Below are 19,594 nucleotides of genomic sequence, written 5' to 3'. Positions count from 1 at the left end.
AGGGGGTCAGGCTAGATGATCTGTTCAGGTCCCTCCTGACCCTAGCTACTATGAAACTATGAACTCAGGGAAAGATCACAGTCACTGGCTAGCTACAGATGTCAATATCAAAGTAGTCTTTCCCCCACTCCTCTCCCCCTCCCTCTTCTCAGTTTCTGTTTTCCCGCAAGACCACCTTCTGAATTGTTGAATTGCTGAATCTTTTCTGAATCTTTTCCAAATCAATTTGGATGCTTTGAGACTATTCAGAGCTTTTAATGGGTATCCTGATTCAATTCAGATTCAGTGATTCTGCCGCTGAATCTTCTCTGAATTGAACTGGCGACCGAAGCTTCACACACCTCTAATAAACATGATTTAAGGTTGTCATTTACCTTTAGGTCCCAAAAATTATCACATGGTCATATTCTCTTTACTGTCTTTAGTGTGCAGGTATGCAAATTTAAATGTAAAACACAGGGAAATTTTCAGAGAAGAGCCATGAGAAATTGGAGCTTAGGCTGATAGCAATAATTTAGAATAATATTTCATAGCAACACTGAATATTATACCCAGAAGAAGCACTGTAAACCCAATAAATCAATAGTTGGGGTAAATTTAAAACAAATCCAAACAAATTAAGATACAGAACTGGGAAGTTGGGACACCCAGATAACAGTTTGCAGCAGACAGGAGTTAAAGTTATTGTATGGTCTGCCTCTTAGAAGTGGTCTACAGCTGGACCCGACAGACGTGCATGGCTGTAGAGTACTTAAAACCCTGAATCTTGTTGGGAGTCCTGTGGGAAGATCTATCCCTGTGGCTTGCACAGTTGGGGAAAGACTTCTTTTTCTCTCTCCCCATGCCACAACCTATCTGTGCACATACTGTGAGAATGAATGATTTAACTGTGCATTTTTCCATCTACTCTGGATTAAAAAAAAATAAAATGAAGTTGTTAAAAATAAATAAGTAGCCTCCAAACTGTTTGACTGTCAACAAGAACAAGCTGGGCAAGTATTCAAGTGGAACTGTTCACCAAAACCTGTTGATATTTGATAAGGGATTTGTATATGTAACTTCACACCACCTTAAACAGACACCTAGCTCAGCCTATCATTATTATTACTGTTATTCCATGTTTCTCTTTCCTGCTCTCTCATCTTTAGAGTTGGCTCTTATCCAACTGTACTAGGAATTTGGCTTAGATACCCACAAAACTCATAAAACATCTGTTTATATTCTGATTTGCCACACTTGCTTTCCAGCATATAAGAAGCCACTTTTTATTGCAAGCTCTTTAGATGACAGGCTTATGATTAATGTCATGTCATTTTCCCTCTGTAATGTTTTCAGTTCCTCTTTCAACATTTAATCCTTTTTTTTCCTACCTGTTGTAAAGTTAGATAAGTCATAAGCAGTAATGACATATAAATGCTTACCTCTTCTGCTTGGCTTTGTGATATTTTCATTCAGGTTTTATTGATTTCATTGTGGAACCTACTTTCACTGTGCTAACTGACATGACTGAGAAGATTGTAACACCACTCATCGATGAAGCCACCCGCTCTGGCATGTCAGGATTTAGGCGTTCCAGGTGAGTACCAATGTCTGCCCTTCCTTTGATACATCAGCAGTACCTCACTTTTGTGGTTGCTTTTCGTTTTGAACTCATAGAGGGGTTAGCAGAGACATTCGGTTCTGCTTTGCCTTAAAGTCTCCCAGAATAGACATAAATGGGACTGTCATAGAAATGAAAGAAATAAAGTACAATCAGATCTGACTAATTACTGCTAGACTTAAGTAAATGTTTAGGGCACTGCCAGAATTATTTGGAATCTAAAGTCTTAATTTCATTTAACCTTGACAGAAGATCTGTCAAGAAGACTAGAGTTTCTCCTTGGCAGGTTCTGGGATACATCTGGCACTAGTTTAGTGTTGGTCATTCAAAAGGTTTAGGACTATAACAAATATGACAGCCCATATGAGGCTCACCATTGCAAATAAGAGTAATAGAAATGAGACAGAGAAAAGACGTATTAGGTCATGAAGCTCGTCTGTCATTCCAGAGAGGGTACATACTACATGGAGTTATCTAGTCTAGCTGTAGATGACATGTCTCCAGTAATGGGATTTCAGCTACATGTATGCAAAACAGGCTGTATTTGATTTGTATTTGGATTCAGCCCGAATTGGGGACAGTGATTCGATTAATTGATTCAGATCACTGTCCTGATTCGATTCAGCCAAATCCGAGTCTGAAGATTCGATGCTGATTGAGAGAATCAGTGATTCAGCCATAGACACCACTTTAAATGTTTTTTCTACATACCTCGAGGTATCAGGCATGGCTTGTGAACACTGTGATGCTGGGGCAGATGAAGCATCCCACAGAAGTGTGGGGGGGCCCTCCATGTACTCGTTGGCAAACCCCCTCCGTACCCTCTCAGCGATCAGCTGCGGGGGGACCGTGGGTGCCCCCCAGACCCAGGGGGCACCAATCGCTGATCCAGGGAGTGTGGGGGGAGGGGCCCCCTGCATGCTCCCCGGCAGACTCAGAAGTGCTTCTGGTCCACTTCTGGGTCTGCTGCCAAGTGTGCTGGGACCCTGCCCCCTCCCCCCCACACTCCTGTGGGATGCTCCATCTACCCCAGCATCTCAGAGTTCATGAGCTGCCTAGTACTTTGAGGTATGTAGAAAAAACATTTAAAGCTGTGTCTGTGTCCGAATCATCAAATCTTTCTGAATCTCTCTGAATTGATTCAGAGGATTCCTATTCAATTCAGAGAGATTAAAGGGTCTCCTGATTCGATTTGGAGATTTGGCCACCAAATTGGGCCAAATCTCCGCTGAATCAAATCAGCAACAGAAGCTTTGCACAGCCCTAATTTTAACCCTTTATCTTGGGAATCTATTCAAAAGTCTAACAGGTCTTGCCATTAATAATCACCCTACATTTTCCCTGTCTTTCATTCATTCTTGTTACATCCTTATATAGTGTAGCGATCATAGGATTCAGTAAATACAAGCATACATGAATGAAAAAAACTAAATAACGTTTATTGTGGAGCAGTAGACAAGCCTCTGAAGACCCTTTATTTCTCTAACTAACTTGCTACTACCTAGGAGACTATCCCTCAGGTCCTAACTCTTCTAAATTTAGGAAGCATCTCTAAATTATAATTTTTATCACTACATATAGTATGCAAAAGAATGCAATTTTTGGTATTATGCATCCCTCAAAATACAAAAACTGCAAATGTGAACACCCCTGAAATCTGGGGAAATTCAGAATCTGAAGCTAGATTTCATGGCCCCCTTTTTTGTAATGGCCAAACCCTCCAAAGGCCCAGATACAAAATGTCCATGAAGTTTAGAGGGTTTAAATTAGATTTGATTTTTGTTGTTCAACTATCTTGCCAGTTTTAGTCAAGTTTTAATCATCTCTCCCACTTCCAGTTACCCTCCTACCTCTTTTACCTCCATTTTTAACAAGCATCCAGTTTTGTAGGTTCTGGTGGCCTATAGAAAGGTGAGTCAGGGAATAAGAGGCTGGTCAGAGGCACCTAAGTAAAGATTTAGGAGATTCAGTAATTTTTCAGCTGGTAGCAAGGCATGTAAAAGTTTGGGGCAGTATTTTCATCTAACTGAGAAAATGGCATGTCAACCGCTTCAGTGGAAAACTGAGTTTAAATCAAGATGTATTTAGTTATGCAGGGAGTTTGTGATATAATATTCCAGAAAAAATCCAATTATTAATCAGTTCTTAGATGTGATAAGGTGTATAAAATGCTGATTCCTGTTACATTCTGTAATCTTGTTTCCCAGTTTGAATAGCATTAGCCCCTCAGAAGTTAAAAGATCAAGTGTCAAAAGCACTGGATCAGAAGGAAGTGCCTCAATCAACTGTTCCATACTCACTGTGGACTTCAAATGTTTTAAAGCCACCTGGACTGAGGTGGTGCAACAGAACCGGGAGAAATGGAAAGCACAAGCAACCAAAGGTAACAAGATGACCTTCATACCAAACAAGTTTTTCTCCCCTTCCCTCCCTTCCCCTCCCCTCTGGCTGTTCTTCTGCCCATAATCCCTGAAGTGAGCTTTGTCTTCTTAAACTATCTGTTTTTATAGGCCAACAGTCCTCCCCACATTCAGAGACAGGAATTTTGTTTAACTCACCAGTGGCGGCCAACCTTTATGGCAGGCATGCCACAAATTAGCCCCACACGCTCCCACATGCCAGTGTGATCCCCCTTTTCCTGCCCCATCTGCCACACTGTTTTCTGATTCCTGCCCTATATGCCACAGTACTGCCTGTCTCTTCCCTCATTACCATGTGTCAGAGACTGCCCCTGCCACTTGTTGATGAAGATGAACAAAACAACACTGAAAGCAAATCCATCAAAGGCCTGATTCAGAGCCATTGATTTCAATACGCTTTGGATCAGGTTAAATTTGGGCATGTCTACACATGATTTAACACAACACAATAAATTTTGGTGCAGTTCACACCAGAGTTTATTGCCCCTGGATGCAGCTGTTACATATGCACCCGGGACTACAGCACATTGAGCTGGAGTGGTACAGCATCAGCTGGCAGAGGGCCCAGGGGGTCAGCCTCCTAGCCCAGAGCTGCTCGTGCCCAACTCAGTGTGCTGTAGAGTGGCTGGCTGGGGCATGAGTGTGTTCCAGTGCAGGGTTAGCCAGCAGGCAGGCCCTGCACTATAGCACCCTCACCATATACATATGCATTGTGGCAGAGTAAATAGCTCCACTATAGGATAGTACTTGTGTCAAGCAATACTTTCCTGCAGTTAATTAGTTTACTTTGGCCTAATGGGGGCACATGTGTAGACAGTGACACTTTACTGTGGAGCTAATTAGTCAACTCTGTAGTAAAGCATCTTGTGTAGATGAACCCAATAAAAAGAAATATAGCTCTGACTTTTTATTCTTTAAAGCGCAATTTACAAACTCTCCTCTGAAAAATTGCTGCGTTATTCAGCGCCTTACTTAAGTGAGCTAGTATATTTTATCACCAATACAGAGTGTGTGTGTGTGTGTGTGTATTATTAGAGGTGCACTGATACATCAGTCTGATATTGGATCTGCACCGCCATAAAGAAAATTGACTGCAGCACATAGGCAGTGAGAAGCAAAGCCTGGCAGCATGGAGCTCTGCATCCACCTGGTAAGTCTGTTGTGGTAGAAGGGGAGCAGGGAAGGAAGGGGCATGGGGGAGGTAGATCAAGGCTCCCACAGTGAGGGAGGGAGTGGGGCTGAGGCTGGCGCAGGGGCTGGGGCAGGTGCTGCCCAGCTGGGGGTGGGGCACGGGACAGATCCGCAGCTTGTTCAGAGGCGCAGGGTGGTGGGGTGGCTCCCACCACTGTGCATACCCTGGGAGGGCATGGGGGACACATGCCCCTGGATCTGTGTGCAGGGCAGTTGCTGCAGGCTGGGGCTGGAGGTGTGCTGAGCTCTTCCTAGCAGGGGCTGTGCCAGGCTCTTTCAAAAGGGAACTGGGCTTTGCTGCACTCAGGGCGGGGTGGGCAGTGGCACCAGGAGACGGATTGGGTGGCTACGACAAATTTTTGTGTGGCTGCAGCCTCCCTCATAGCCCCTCTCTCAGCATCCCTGCCACTCACTCCAAGTGCAGCCCAGCCCAGCCCCTGCCAGGAAGAGCCCAGAGCAACCCCATCTGCAGCCTGCAGCAGCTGCCTGCCTGCCCCACCCCACGTGTAGATCTGGGGGCATGCCCTCCCAGGGTGCATGCAACAGTGGGAGCCACGCCACCTGCACTCTGTGGACAAGCTACAGCTCCATCCTGCACCCTGCCCCACACTGGTTGGGCAGCACCTGCCCCAGCCCCAGCCCAAGCCCTAGCCCTAGCCCCAGCCCATGCCCCACTACCTCTCTCACTGCAGAGGCCTCGATCTGCCCTCCCACTCCCCTTGATGCCCCCCACCTCTTCCACCACAACAGAATTACCAGCTGGACACTGCTCTTCAAGCTGCTGGGCTGTGTTTTGGAAATTGGATTGGTATTGCCCCGATATGCCTCCTTAAATACTGGCTATTTGTATCACCCCCAAAATTCTCTATTCCACCCCAAAATTCTCTAGTCCACCCCTAAATATTATATTATTTATATATATTACTATGCAGAGCTGGTTGAAAACAGAGTTTTCATAAAACTGGAAAATTTGTGGAATTCTTTTAAGTTAATTTGTCTGCATTGAACCAAACAGCCAGATTTTCATAATTTCCCATGAACAGGAGACTCAAAGAAAAAATAATTGTGGAATCACCGACTCTCAGTATTTCCAGTATTAAATAGGCTCCTCAGACCCTTCTACAAAATATATGAGACTATCATGCTCACTGAGCAGCTGTCTGGCATCCCAGTATCTGTGGCTCTAGTTAGAGCTGGGACTCCCAATGCTTTTAGGTACCTGGCTCCATAGAAGAAAGCCTGGAATCCCTATCATGGCTGGCTACATGAACACTGCGGACCCTCAGAGGCTGAGGGGGCATGGCTGGCGACAGGTGGCGACAGCACTGTAGGTGGGGAACTTAAGAGTTCTATTAAATAAATATCAGAACTACTCACCCTAGTAGTAAATTTCTATAAAATTGAAATCTATGTAATTGCAGGGTGGGATAAATTCTCTGGGGCAGACATTATCTAGAATAATGAGGCTCGAATCCTGCTTGCAAATGATAAATAAACATAGATAATTTATCAATGAAACAATAATCTCTTTAAGTAGGTGACTGGAATTCCCTTAAACATTTTTGGACTTGATTTCAGGCATAATGGAGGACTTGGCTTAGTTCTTATATCAGCAAAACAGTTTTTTCTTCACAAATTTTAAGCTCTCTTTAGAGGGACAGAAGAAGGCAAGTTAGTAACCAAATACAAAAATACAATGTTCCTTGACATTAAAATAAGCCAAACAAAAAATCATCCCCTAGTCCTTAATGTGGCCCAAAGGTTTTTAGTATATGACTTTTGAATGGTCAATATATTTATCTGTAATAGGTAACTGGTAGTTGTGAGGATTTCATTGCAACATATACCATTTTTTAATCTACAATGCACATTCAGGCTATCTAAAACTTATATGCAGTGGAAACCACCAGGGAAATAAATGATACATATTTTACAAATTGCCAAAGAACAAATGCATACAGCATGCCCTAATAGCTCCTGGATATTTAACTTTGAAATGTGCTTTGTACTCATCTGCAGTGACTGCTTTGCATAAAGATTTTATTTTTTACCAAAATGCTCTCATAAATGTCAAGGCATTATTCAAATGCATATTGTGTACCACTGATTAAATAATGCTGTTGTTGGTAATAAGTATTGACACAATACTTCATACTTGTTCTTCACAAATTCACATAATGTCTCCGAGATAAATGTTTGGTTGCTTACATTGACTATGGAAGAAATAGTTTTATTTTTAAGTAGCTCATATCAGAAATCTCTCAGCTACTGAAGACATAGTATAAGTAAGAATTCATGTTTATTTTTTGAAGGCAGTAAATATATAGATCTACATTAGTAAAATGGGGGGAATGAAGATCATTTGGTGGTTTTGATTTTTTTTTTTTTTTACTTCTGCAATGGTCAGCAAATCTAAATTTTCTTCTGCACAGTGTCACCAGGAGATGGTTGTAATTTGTTCCCCAATTTATCTAAACTTCCAGGGGGTCAGGATATGTCCAGTACTGATCACATTTATGCAAAACTGGTACAGTCCTTTAAAAACATAGGATTTTTATTTATCAGCTGGGTAATATAATCCAGCAGCTAGGGCACTGCAGTGGGATTTAGGATCCCTGGATTCTACTCCTAGCCCTGCCTCTAACCATTTTTATGACCTTGGCCAAGTCATGTAATTTCTCTGTGCCTCTTTTTTCCAATCCTTTGTCCATCTTGTCTGTTTAGCTTAAAAGATCTTTGGGACAGGGCCTGTCTCTCAATATTTTTATAGGATGCTCAGGGCAAAGGCATTTCAGAGTCTGTTAAGGCCTCTAGGCAGTGCTAAAATACAAATTATCATTACTATGGGAATGAAGGCACATAGAGGGGAACATATGACAGCTGTTTATTAGTGCACAACATCACACACCGCAAAATGGAACCCAAAGGGAAGAAGAAATTGCCATTACTATTACAGGAGACAGTGATTTGCAGAAAACTATTCTCTTTTGTAAAGATACTGTTATTAGTAACTTCGGTATGTCTCTCTTTATATGGAACATAGTTTTTCTGGAAAATGTCTTGGACTGGGTGGGAAAAAATAAGCGGGTGTATTGCTGAATTCCTTCAGCTTAAAAGATCAGTATTAAATAGCTACAAATTAAGAACCACAATAAACACAGGCCCCAAGGTACAAAAAACACAGCACCGGTAAAGCATTTTGTGATACTCATTTTGATAACGGACAAACTTCTAGCAGTATCAGAATAGATTTTTCTCTAAGGGGATCTCCTCCTCTTCTTCCTCCCTGAATCTTTTTTGAGCTGTGCCTGTGATTTGACTGTAAAGGTGTGTGCAAAGGTGTAGCAAATGTCTTAGACAATCCAAGATGGGGAAAGCCCTCTGGAAAGCCATCCCTATACCTCAGGACCTAAGGTATAAGTGACAGTGAGCAGTGCTGAGCCATCTATGGAAACTAGATTATTGCAGAAATCATTAATAAAGAGTAGGAGGCTCATCTCTAATTTAATTATATTTTCATGTGATCCATAATTTATTAATTTTAAAATTAATTATCTTTTATCAGCTGCTGGCGAGGAAATACAGATTGATGCCTCTTATACAAATGACGTTCTTTTCCAGTGATGTTTTCTCGTCCCTTTTCTTCATTCATCTTCTCTTTTTGGTGGATTTTCACAGAAGTGATTCTGATTCAATTATCAAAAGAATGTGTGCTGCATATGAAAAGCTGCTTGAAACACTTCATAACTTTTTCTCTCAAGATCACTAGAGGAGATGGCTGATTCAGTGGGAAGCAGGAACCAGAGTGAGAGAGCCAGAGAAGTGAGATGGTTGGGTTTCTGATAATGTGACATTAGCTCAGAGGCAGGCTTAGGGAAGTAGAGAAAAGAGGCTCAATTTACTTACCCTTCCCTTGCACTTTCACTTGGATAAAGTTCTTCCTTCCAATGCTAAACACAGCCTCTGAGATGGCTGCATTCCTTAGTGGATGAAGAAATCCATGTCTGTAATCCATCTGTCATTACATTTTTATGAAGGACTTTAAGCAGAGAGGTGGTTAGCTGTATTACTCTGAAGTCAGAAAGACAGTAGGCAGAGTGGCACCTTAGAGACTCACTGGTTCAGGGATGCCTAAGCTTCTGTAGGCAACAACCTACTTTGTTAGATGCTATAAATTATGAATATGAAGTAGGTTATTGCCTGTAAAAGCTTATGCCTGTCTGAACCTGTGTGTCTCTAAGGTGCCACCCTACCTACCATCTGTCTGACTTCAGAGTCACCCTGCCCTACTTTCTGTGTAAAGGACTTTGTGATCCTTCAGGATCACTATAAGGTATCAGGGCCAATAGTATTAGACTACAAAGAAAGGGAGGATGGCTCAAGGAAAGGGACTGATGGGGATGAAGGAGCAGAAAAGAAGGCAGCCAAGGAGACGGATTGAAATCAAAGCATGTAGGACTATTCAAAGAGTCAGGCAAAGGCCTAAATAGGGTTTGATTGACTTTTTTACTTGCTCATGTCATGGATAACACTAACTTCCTTCTCCATACACACACCTGTATATAATTAAGCTCTTCTTCCTCTAGTTTGCATTTTTCTAAAATACAGTAGAACAGTGACTACTCACATCTGGTGGCTCACTATATGCTCAGTACACAACGGATTGCCAAATTAAAGACAAGTGACATTGCTGTTTGCTGCAGCTTTGATTAAAAAAAAAAATACTCCTCTACTTAGCTGGAGCTCACTAGTGTCCTATGCAGCTGATCAGCAAAGCAGCACACTTTGCAATCGAAGGTACAGCAAACCGCTGGTGCACCACAGCAGTCCTGCACAGTTCTGGGCTACAGGTACACACCTAGCTAGTTCAGAAGCCCACATCTTTGCAGGGGAGTAAAGGACCCAACCCTTCAAAGCATCCAAGTTCTACGATAACTATAAAATATGCCTGTGATCCAGATTTGTAATTGCAATCAGGGCAAGGTTTTCAAAGCAACTTTATTGGTATAAAAATGGCTTTTAATGGGAATGAGGCTGAACACCTTCATATGGTTTGCTGTTTTTGTGCCTTTTTCTTGTCATGTTAATTTCTATGCTTATCTAAGTAAAGATAATTTGAGAGGAAATGGATTAAATGGAATTCAAATGGTGTACAATGTTACTCTTGGCCAATCTACTGATGAGTTTGATTTCCCTTTTTCTTTTTCCTTGTGATTTTCCCTTTGCTGAGGATGCAGAAGAAAAAGCTAAAAGAGAAGCAGAGGAAAATGCTCACCAGGGTACAGATGAAAAGAATACAGAAGACAAAGATGAAAAGATGCCAGCTGAGGATGCCACGGAAGCCAACTCAGAAAACAGCAAAGAAACAAATCCAGAGGAAAGCAAGAGCGCGGAATCCAGCAAGAATCCTGTAAATGGGACTCGGCAGACTGGTGTGAACAAGCACGAAGCCTCTCAAGGAAAAAATGCATCTAGAACAGACAAGGGAACTGATTCACAACAAGCAACAGGAGAGGAAAAACAGCGTGTCCAGAACGGTAAATTCTGTCCCTGATTCATTAAACCCAAGCCCAAGGCCAGTTGTCTCATCTAGATGTGTGAGCGACCCATGAAAAAGAAGGTCCTGGTGTGTTTCTGTGGAGGCTGCTCCAGTTAATAACTGGAGTCATCTCCTTGTTCCTGTGGGAAGTGTCAGATGAAGTCCTTGGAGCTGGACTCTGGAAGCTCCTGCAGAGAAGGTTAGCTGAACCCTTGCAGAATTATTCTTGTGCAGTTGGGGCCCTTTTCCCCAGAGGTAAAGGCCAGGTGTTGCTCCCACACAGAAATGCCATTGTCAAATACTTTGTACAATAGGGAAGCTGAAATAGTATTCCAGGGGCAATCCTCAGCTTCACGGAGTTTGTGCTTAGTTAGCTGAGGAAGGGGGAGCCAAAAGTGGCTCATGAACTGTTTTAGGGTAGTTTAACAACCATTTACACTGCTTCAGTAATCTCATGGATTTCAGTGAAAGCAGAGGCTCTGGCTTTGAGCTTTTAATTCTCACTCTACTCTTCTTTTCCTTTGCTATGCTGTTTGTTATAATACACATTGGCCTTCTTTCCTATGTGCCTCATACAGCATCTGCTGAGTTAAAGCTCAGGATGGTACAAACATGAAGGCAGGCATAGTCCCCATTCAAGAACAATATGGGGGTTAAGAACACTCTCATGCTTTCAATGGTTCCTTCTGTGGTCATATCTCCTTCTTGTAGGTGTCAAAAATGCTTTGAAAGGAATTATAATGATTTCTGAAAATTAGTGTCATTCTCAGGAATAGCAACCATGCTCTTTAATTTATCGGAAAAGGCCTTTATGAGTTACAGTCATTGCAGGGTCTTTTCAGACTCATGAAACATAATCCTCATCTCTTTGATTTGAATGCAGTTTCTTTATGCAGTGCCTGTATGTTAATATCTCATTGTAAAGCATTCTCCTTATTATTGCCTCAGCTTGGGAATTTCTTCCAGAAAGATCATTATCCTTATCATTCTACTGTGCTGCTGGCAATATGGTAGGCCAGCTATTATAATATTCAAAAGCTCACTATTCATAATAAGTAATATTCAGGGAAAGGTAAAAAAAATTGTCTCCTCATATTAGTTTGAAATCTTTCTCAGTAACAGCCTGGGTGCTTTTGCAGAGGCATCATGCTGTGTAGTAATATTCATAGGGGTATTCATCATCTTTACCTACACACACTTGGGGGCAAGTCACTTATTTCTGTCAATGGACACATAAAATATAATTCATTTCTCATTATCATCAGTCACCAGAAAATGGACAAGTAAATTTCTGTACCTGGGCGCACACATTTTCATAACCATACATTAAAATCTAAGCAGATTTCAACTAAGCAGAAATTTAATTTTCAGACAGAAGACCCAATTCTGCCATAAGTTTCCCCATAAACTAGCGGTATGGAGTCTGTCAGAAAATTGGCTCGCAAAACTATAAACATTTGAGCTGAGGAGATAGATGACTTTGATGTTCTATCAAGCTTCTGTTGTCCTCCCTTCTCCTATATCCATTACTTATAAAACTTGCAAGGTTTTGCCTTAGGACTACAGATGGGTGGGAAATAATTTTCCCATTCTATAACAATTGTTGAGAATTCAAAACATGTTTCACCTTGCATCAGGATAATGATGTTTTGGGGGTTTTTGGAAAAACAAAAGGGGAGAACTCATTCCAATCATATAAGCCCAAAGGAAGTGAAAAGACCCCATTTCACATTTTTGATCTGATACATTCAGACCTGGGACTTGAACTTCAGTTTTCTATATGAGAGACTTAGCCAGTGTGCTAATGGGTACTCTAGCATAGGGGTCTCTCTGTTTCTTGTTGGAGCTGCTCCACTTTGTATAAATAATTAAATATTTATTAGAACCAGGATTTGAATCGGTCTTCCAGGTTCTAACTGGTGTACAAACCAGTCTATAAAGTCATCTCTCTTTGTCTGACCAAATCAGGTTGGTGCCTATGAGACACAATTGAGCACTTTGGGCGGGATCCAAATCTTGTTAAAATCAAAGTCTGTTGACTTCAATAGGATTTTGCATCATATATGTTTCAAACATAGATACAGGACTGTTGAAATAAGGAATACACTTTTGGTTTAGATGTATAATATGAGTCCAGATTTCAGAATTTGTTTGAATCTTTTAAAAGTGCCCAGCACTGTGGCACATACATTTGTATAAATGGCGAAATGTGCATCAGCACTGAGAAAATGGTAGTGGCACAGTTTTGAACTAAAACACAATGAAGGTTTCAGTACAGAGAAAGGTGCTTGTGACTTAAAATAAAGACAAGGGCCTTTTTGCCTGGAATTTGTTCCTGACTGAATACTGCTGAAGGAATCTGTGAATATTTTTCTTTCTTTCTTTTTCCCATGGACACTATAGGATGCTGGATAATTTGCTAAATGTGATTGTCTGCTCTGGTTTTACTATTCATTAATGTGAATTAGTAAAGTTCTAATTTACTGTCACTGTATTAGGATTTGTGATTAATCTGTCTTTGGTTGGAAACCTGCAGGAGGATTTTTATGCTTTTTAACAGATACTGGGCATTTTAGCAGCCAGAGTGTTAACTATTAAGAGAATGTGAAGGGTTGTTGGTTGTAGCCGTATTGGTCTAAGGACATAGGCAGACAAGGTTCTTTGGGTAGATGTGATATCTTTTATCAGACCAACTAAATAGTTGGAAGCTCTTTGCAAGCTGTCAGGCACAAACACTCTTCTTCAGGCATTGGGAAGATGAAGGCAGCTTCTGTCTTGGGGCGACAGCTTTAAATTGCAGCTTTTGCTTTAGGACTCTACTAGTAGAGGCTCCTTGGGAAGAAGGGTAGATGAAACAGGCCCATGCCTGTTGCCCCAGCTCCATGATTATATTACATGGTGGCAGCATCACTGTTTAAAGCCTGAAGCCCTTGAGGAACAGACTACATCATGGGCTAGTCTATCTCAGACCAACAGACTGCCAGAGAAGGCCAGACCAAACATCCTGATTTTGTGACTCCAGATGTGAATATCTGGGGTAAGACCTATTGCAGATTCTCTAATAGACTGAGGAAAGGATGAGTGACAGGGGAGAAAGAAAAGGTGGAAAACTCTTGTTTGGGTAGTCTTGTTACAGTCTCTACTGTATGTGATTGAGGTATCTGGTCAGTGAGGATGGAGGGTGAGGGTGGTCCTAAAGCACATTCCAGGGAAATACACTTCAGGTTTACCAGCCGCTATCTTCATTCTGTATCACTTATAGATATGGTAAAGGCCCAGCCCTTTTCGCCTGGAGAGTCCAAGATTCTCTATATAGACAGAGAGAGTCCAAGACCAGCCACCCAGTGATGTGAAATGTAACTTACCTGTTGTTAGAGGACTAGTTAAAAAAGGGCAGAACATGAAGCAGTGGTTTCAAACTGCCTCAAAGGAAACTGAAATTAAATCTCAGAAATAACTTCTTAATAGTAAGAACAGTAGAGCAATGGAACAAGTTATGGAAACTGAAAGCACCCCCTTAACTGGTGGTTTTTAAGCAATTGTCTGGGATGGCATAGGAATACTGCATCCCACAAGTGACTGGTAAGGGGGAGACAGGGGGAAGGATGTGCCCCTGAGACTGACCTCCAACTTGGCACCGCTCAGCATGGGGCAGTGTTTTGCCACGCAGGCTGGTGGCATGTTGAGGCGGGGAAGGCACTAAGCTGTGGCACAGAGGTATAGAAGTGGATATGGAGCTTTTGGCCTGCCCCTGGGCCTGCTCCCGGGCCCGCCTACAAATTGTACCCCTGCAGACTCAGGAGGCACTAATCGCCCCTGCATCCTGCATTCAGGCAAGGAGTTGGAATAAATGACCACCGAGGTACCTTCCAACCTTATGATACTATCCGGTAATGGAGGTGGCTAATAACTAAGAGTCAAACAAAACTGAATTTGATTGTTTGGATATGTCTAGGTGGGTTGGACCCTTTAAAACAAGGGTTTTCTTATTACTAAGTATCCTTGGCCATTTCAAGGTATAGCCATTTGATGATATGCAAATTTGACCTCTTGCTTATAGAACTAAGACTAGACTACATTTGAGTGTATTGGGCATAGTTTCTGTCATTGTGAATGGGATTACAATATAGATTCAATTTTGCACTAAAGAGATTATAACATTTTATTAGATTTACAAAATGTGTATTGCAAAGCTTGAATTTCCTGTTAAAACCCAAGCTTTGGTGATTCATTACATGGTGGTATGTTAATACAAAATCTCTACTAATTCTGTGTATCATAGTTTCCATTAAAAAGTCTTTATTGAACCTTCTGATATGACTGGGTGAGAGGCAATGTTAAGTTGCATCCTATACTGAAGATGCATATGTCTTAATACTTGTTTCCAGGTGAATTAAAAGAAGATAATAACAAATCAGACAAGAAAGATCAGTCAAATGTGGGAAATGAATCAAAGACGACAGATGGTAAGGACTTCGTTTCTATTACATTTTCCCATCAATATATGCAGTCTACTGCATTCTAGGCAGCCAATAGTTGCTGAAAAGGAAATATGGACAGGCTTGGCTTCATCTTTCTGATTTTCATTGGACCAAATTTCGTTCTGAGTCATATCAGTATAAATGCACAATAAATCCACTGACTTCAAAATTTGCAAATTTTTAGCTCATTGTTTATAATCATACATCGCACTGTGCCATTATAAAATCAAGATACCCCTGGTTTAGCTTGCTGGGATTAGTGGAGTAAGCATGCATAGATGAGCACCCCTGGTGTGTAAGAGGCTTATTAAGAAGAAGTTGAGAAGGGATATGCCTGAAGCACTGCTTCACTCATTGATCCCAAATTGTGAAACAGTCTATTGCAGCGGTTGCGAACCTTTTTCAGTCGACGTGCCCCTTGGTCTCAGAGTGAGACTTCATGTACCTCCTTTCAATTGCCAAGACATTTTTTTAGGCCCTTCAACCTGTGTTAGACAGTGTATGAAATATATCTCACGTACCTCCTGGGGGTACATGTACCCCTGGTTCAGAACCGCTGGTCTATTGTATATCAGGGCAGCTGAGAATAAATAGAAGAGCCTTGAGTCTGCTCTAAGTTATGCATGGAGTCAAAGTGGCTCCCCACGGCCCCAAACATTGGGAATGTGTAAAGGTGACAATAAGACACTTTTACCCCTTTTCCTGTCATCACCAGTACCCAGAGATACTCTGACATAGCTGAGAAACTGGACTCATTGTTTCAGAAGTTATTTAGTAAATACTGGCATTATAAATTGAATCATAACATAATGTTACCTTTTGTTTGTTCGTATATCTCTGTTAAATTCGCAGAGCAAATACAGCCTACATATTCAGTGATATCATACAGTACTTAGATTTGATATTCAAGTACAATGACCCTATTATAATTACTACAGGCAAATTTAGAATTATATTAATTGTGCCTTCTAATCCATTGAAATAGAATGTGCCCCTTAAATTGAATGCATATGTATGAATTATCTGATAACCATAACATTATTGTGATAACATTATAATTAAAAAGAATATATGACTAACTATAAAGTAAGTAATTGATTCAAGGACACATTAATTACACACACATGAATAAGCAGTTTTATAAAATTGTGTTCTGGACAAAGCTTGGCTTGCCTATTGTGTTAGAAAGCCATGTTCCTTGTATACCGTACCTACTGCCAGAAAAAAAACTGCATCCATGAACAACTGATTCAAGCTCAGTTCACTCCTATTTAGAGGAGCATGCTGTAATCATGACCTGCTACGTGGTCATAAAAATATCTGTGAATGCCCAAATCTTCATAAATTCATGTAATGGGGTATACTCCAAACTGCAACAGCCCAAAAGGGCTTAATAGACAGAATAGTTACTCCCTCAGCTGTCATTAAGTAACTGGCAAGTAACAGCGGGGATAAAGGGCAAGTAAGATGAGTACTAGAGAGGATGGGGACCTCCTTAGAGAGCGTCTTCAGCAACAACTGTCTGCAGAAAAGACCCTACAAGGGGTGGAGTAAGCCAGTTGGGAAGCAACAGAAGGCTGCCTTCTTTGTGAACCCACAAGATGGGGGTAAAATCAAACTTTCTAATGTCCACATTTTTTGGCTCTTGGGATGATTAAAGAGTAGGTGGTATAGGCTGGAGGTCCAGGAGATCGGGATCTGAAAGGGATGGATAACCTTTAGTATTCCCTTAGAAGGAGATTGAAGGCATGAAGTCACTATTTGGTATTCATTTCTGAATAACCATTTTTCATCTCCTGTTACAGTTTGGTCATCCAGTTAGGAAGGAGAACCAGTATCCATGATAACCACCTTCAAGAAATAGTTAAATTTAACAGTTCAGAAACCACCCTCAGAGTCAATGGTTGGTTTTTTTTCCCCATTCACACACTTTGGGTGTGTCTACATGATATTCTATATCACCGTAGCAATGTGCTACAGCGGTGTAGCATTGGTGGGCACAAACTGTGATGCCACAGCTATGTTGCCATAGTGATGCCACAGCTACATCCTCACTAGAGCATGCTGCTACGGTGATATAATGGTTAAAAATAACTGTGCACAGCCGGCACAACACAGTAATGGCTGTTACTGCAGTGCAGTAACAACAATGCCATAGGGGCACGTGTAGATGCACCCTTTGAGGAATTACAGAAGATTGCATGGACAAAAATTGTGAAAAAAATTGTTAATGACCAGCAAAACAAGAAAAGATCTGTTTTTGGTTCTCATCTATTTGATAAATATAATTTAACTAGATCTATTATTTATTTATCCTGGAACAAGCTTTTTTACTAGCAAAGTGAGAGATCCAGAAAAGTAAATACTAGCTTTGCATATTGTTATATGCTTATGGCTGTGAACATGCCCTCTTCCACACTAATATATATACTTTCACCTGCTAGGGGGGTGGGGAGGAGAGAGAGAGAGAGAGAGATGGAGACTAGGTAGTAGGCCTGTGCGAGTAGCCAGCTATTCGATCCGACTTTGGATCCGGCCGCTTTGGATGGCCGCGATCTGATCCAGTGCTCTGGATCGGTTTCCCACTTCAATCCAGCCAAAGCAGCTCCGAAGCTTCGAAGCCGCCTTGGAGATCCGGCCAAAGGGTATAATGGGGAATCAATGAAATATCTATAACATTGTTGTTTTTTGTCTGATTTGGATGAAACTTGCAGGGATGGTAGCCTCTGCTGAGAGCATAAAACCTGCCAAGCTTCAAGAAGATAGGTGCAGGGTTTTGGGGGAAACTCTACCACAAAGCCTGCCAACTGTTGTCAAGGAGATAGGTGAAGGGCTTCTGGGGCAGTTGATTGTCTGTATTGATTATTTCTTCTCCTTAGCCTGTGATTTTGCAGGTGTTAACCCTTGCTAATCAATACAGACAATCAACTGCCCCAAGACAGAGACAGTCAGTTGCACAAGCAAGCACCCATGTCACAAGTTTTGCCTATCAGCAGATAGGGGTGCAGGACCCCAGAACCCCTGCACCTATCTCTTTGACAGCTGGCAGGCTTCATGGCCCCAGCTGAGGCTACCATCCCTGCAGCTTTCACCCTGCTGCACCTTAACATACACAGTGTCACTCATGTCATGATTTTTGCTTGTCCGCAGCTTGAGTTGCAGTTTCCCCCAAGCCCCTGAACTTATCTCCTTGAAACTTGGCAGGATTTGTGGCCTTAGCAGGGGTCACCACCCCTGCAGTTTTCGCCCCACTGTGGTGTAACACATACATGTGACATAAGTTTTGCTTTCAAGAATTTGGGGTGCAGTTCCTCCCAAACCTCTGCACCTATCTTCTTGAAACTTCGCAGGCTTCATGTTCTCAGCAGAGGCTACCATCCCTGCAAGGTTCACCTAAATCAGACAAAAACAACAAAGTGAGAGATATTTTATTGATTTCCCCCATTATACCCTATGGCCGGGTCTCCGAAGATTTTCAGAAGCGGTTTGGAAAGACTAAAGAAGCCAGCACTTCCATCTGGACATGCTGCTTTGGATGCTGAAGCAACCAAAGCTTCTCTGGATCTGAAGCATGGTCCAAAGCCTCACACAGCCCTACTAGGTAGGTACAGAATATGTTATGCTGTTGGTACTACACAGTGTGAAGCTTTCTGTGAACTAACTACATTTATTTAATCTGCCTCTCAGGAGGGTATTACTGCTGGGGTTGAGCTCTGTATTACCACAGCTAATTTGCTATTAGGACCCAAACTACCTGGTTTAGCCAGCTCACCTATGTAAACCTACCTGCAGACAGTAAACTATGTGTAATCATTTGCCTATGATGGGTTGCATTGCAGGGCCCTGCTGCACATTCAAATCAAAGCTGGGTAGAAACCAGCTACAGAGATATTACACATTTTCAAGCACTAACTTAATAGCTGATTGGCTCTTTTTGTAGCTGGATAGTCATTTTTATGGTGTGATAATTACTTTGCACATGTGGATGGTCTAAATTTATTGCCCAATTAGCCAGTTTCTTGTGTGATGCTTTGTACTTGTGGCCAATTCTACTTTGCACTTGTGGCTAGTACAAATTTATTATGTGACTAACCAGTTAATTGTGTAACATATGCAACATGTAGCAGGGTCCACAGTTAAGTCTTTATATTATTAATATAAATATATTACATTACTGCAATAATGTAAATTGTTACACCTTGCTTTGACTATATACGTATCAGGTATATGGCAACATGGAGCTCAGCATGGGTTGAAAAATCTTTCTAGTGCTAACATGGCAACCTTGTGAGTTCTGGCAGATGAGACAAGATCAGTTTGAGTCTTGATATGCAGCAGCCTCAAGTGAAGGTTGATAGTTTTT

The 19,594-nt window shown here is 41.6% G+C and overlaps 1 protein-coding gene across 14 annotated transcripts in view; it reads left to right on the top strand.

Moving 5' to 3' along the window:
- PDE1C (phosphodiesterase 1C) overlaps positions 1-19,594 on the top strand; it is a 306,544-nt gene that overhangs the window by 246,196 nt on the left and 40,754 nt on the right. For 13 of the 14 annotated variants that reach the window (XR_003093365.1, XR_003093364.1, XM_025200593.1 and 10 more), the window contains 4 exons: positions 1,456-1,576; positions 3,808-3,983; positions 10,449-10,748; positions 15,139-15,216. Coding sequence is in view for 12 of the 14 variants with exons in the window: in XM_025200593.1 (XP_025056378.1) it covers positions 1,456-1,576; positions 3,808-3,983; positions 10,449-10,748; positions 15,139-15,216 (675 nt within the window). In the remaining 2 variants the exon portion in view is untranslated. The remainder of the gene's footprint in view (positions 1-1,455; positions 1,577-3,807; positions 3,984-10,448; positions 10,749-15,138; positions 15,217-19,594) is intronic. The other variant, XM_025200603.1, reaches the window with a different exon arrangement.

The sequence above is a fragment of the Alligator sinensis genome, unplaced genomic scaffold (assembly GCF_000455745.1).
Source record: "Alligator sinensis unplaced genomic scaffold, ASM45574v1 scaffold86_1, whole genome shotgun sequence".
Lineage (NCBI taxonomy): Eukaryota > Metazoa > Chordata > Crocodylia > Alligatoridae > Alligator > Alligator sinensis.
The sequence above is the reverse complement of the archived record's forward strand: the minus strand, read 5'-3'. Positions and strand labels throughout refer to the sequence as shown.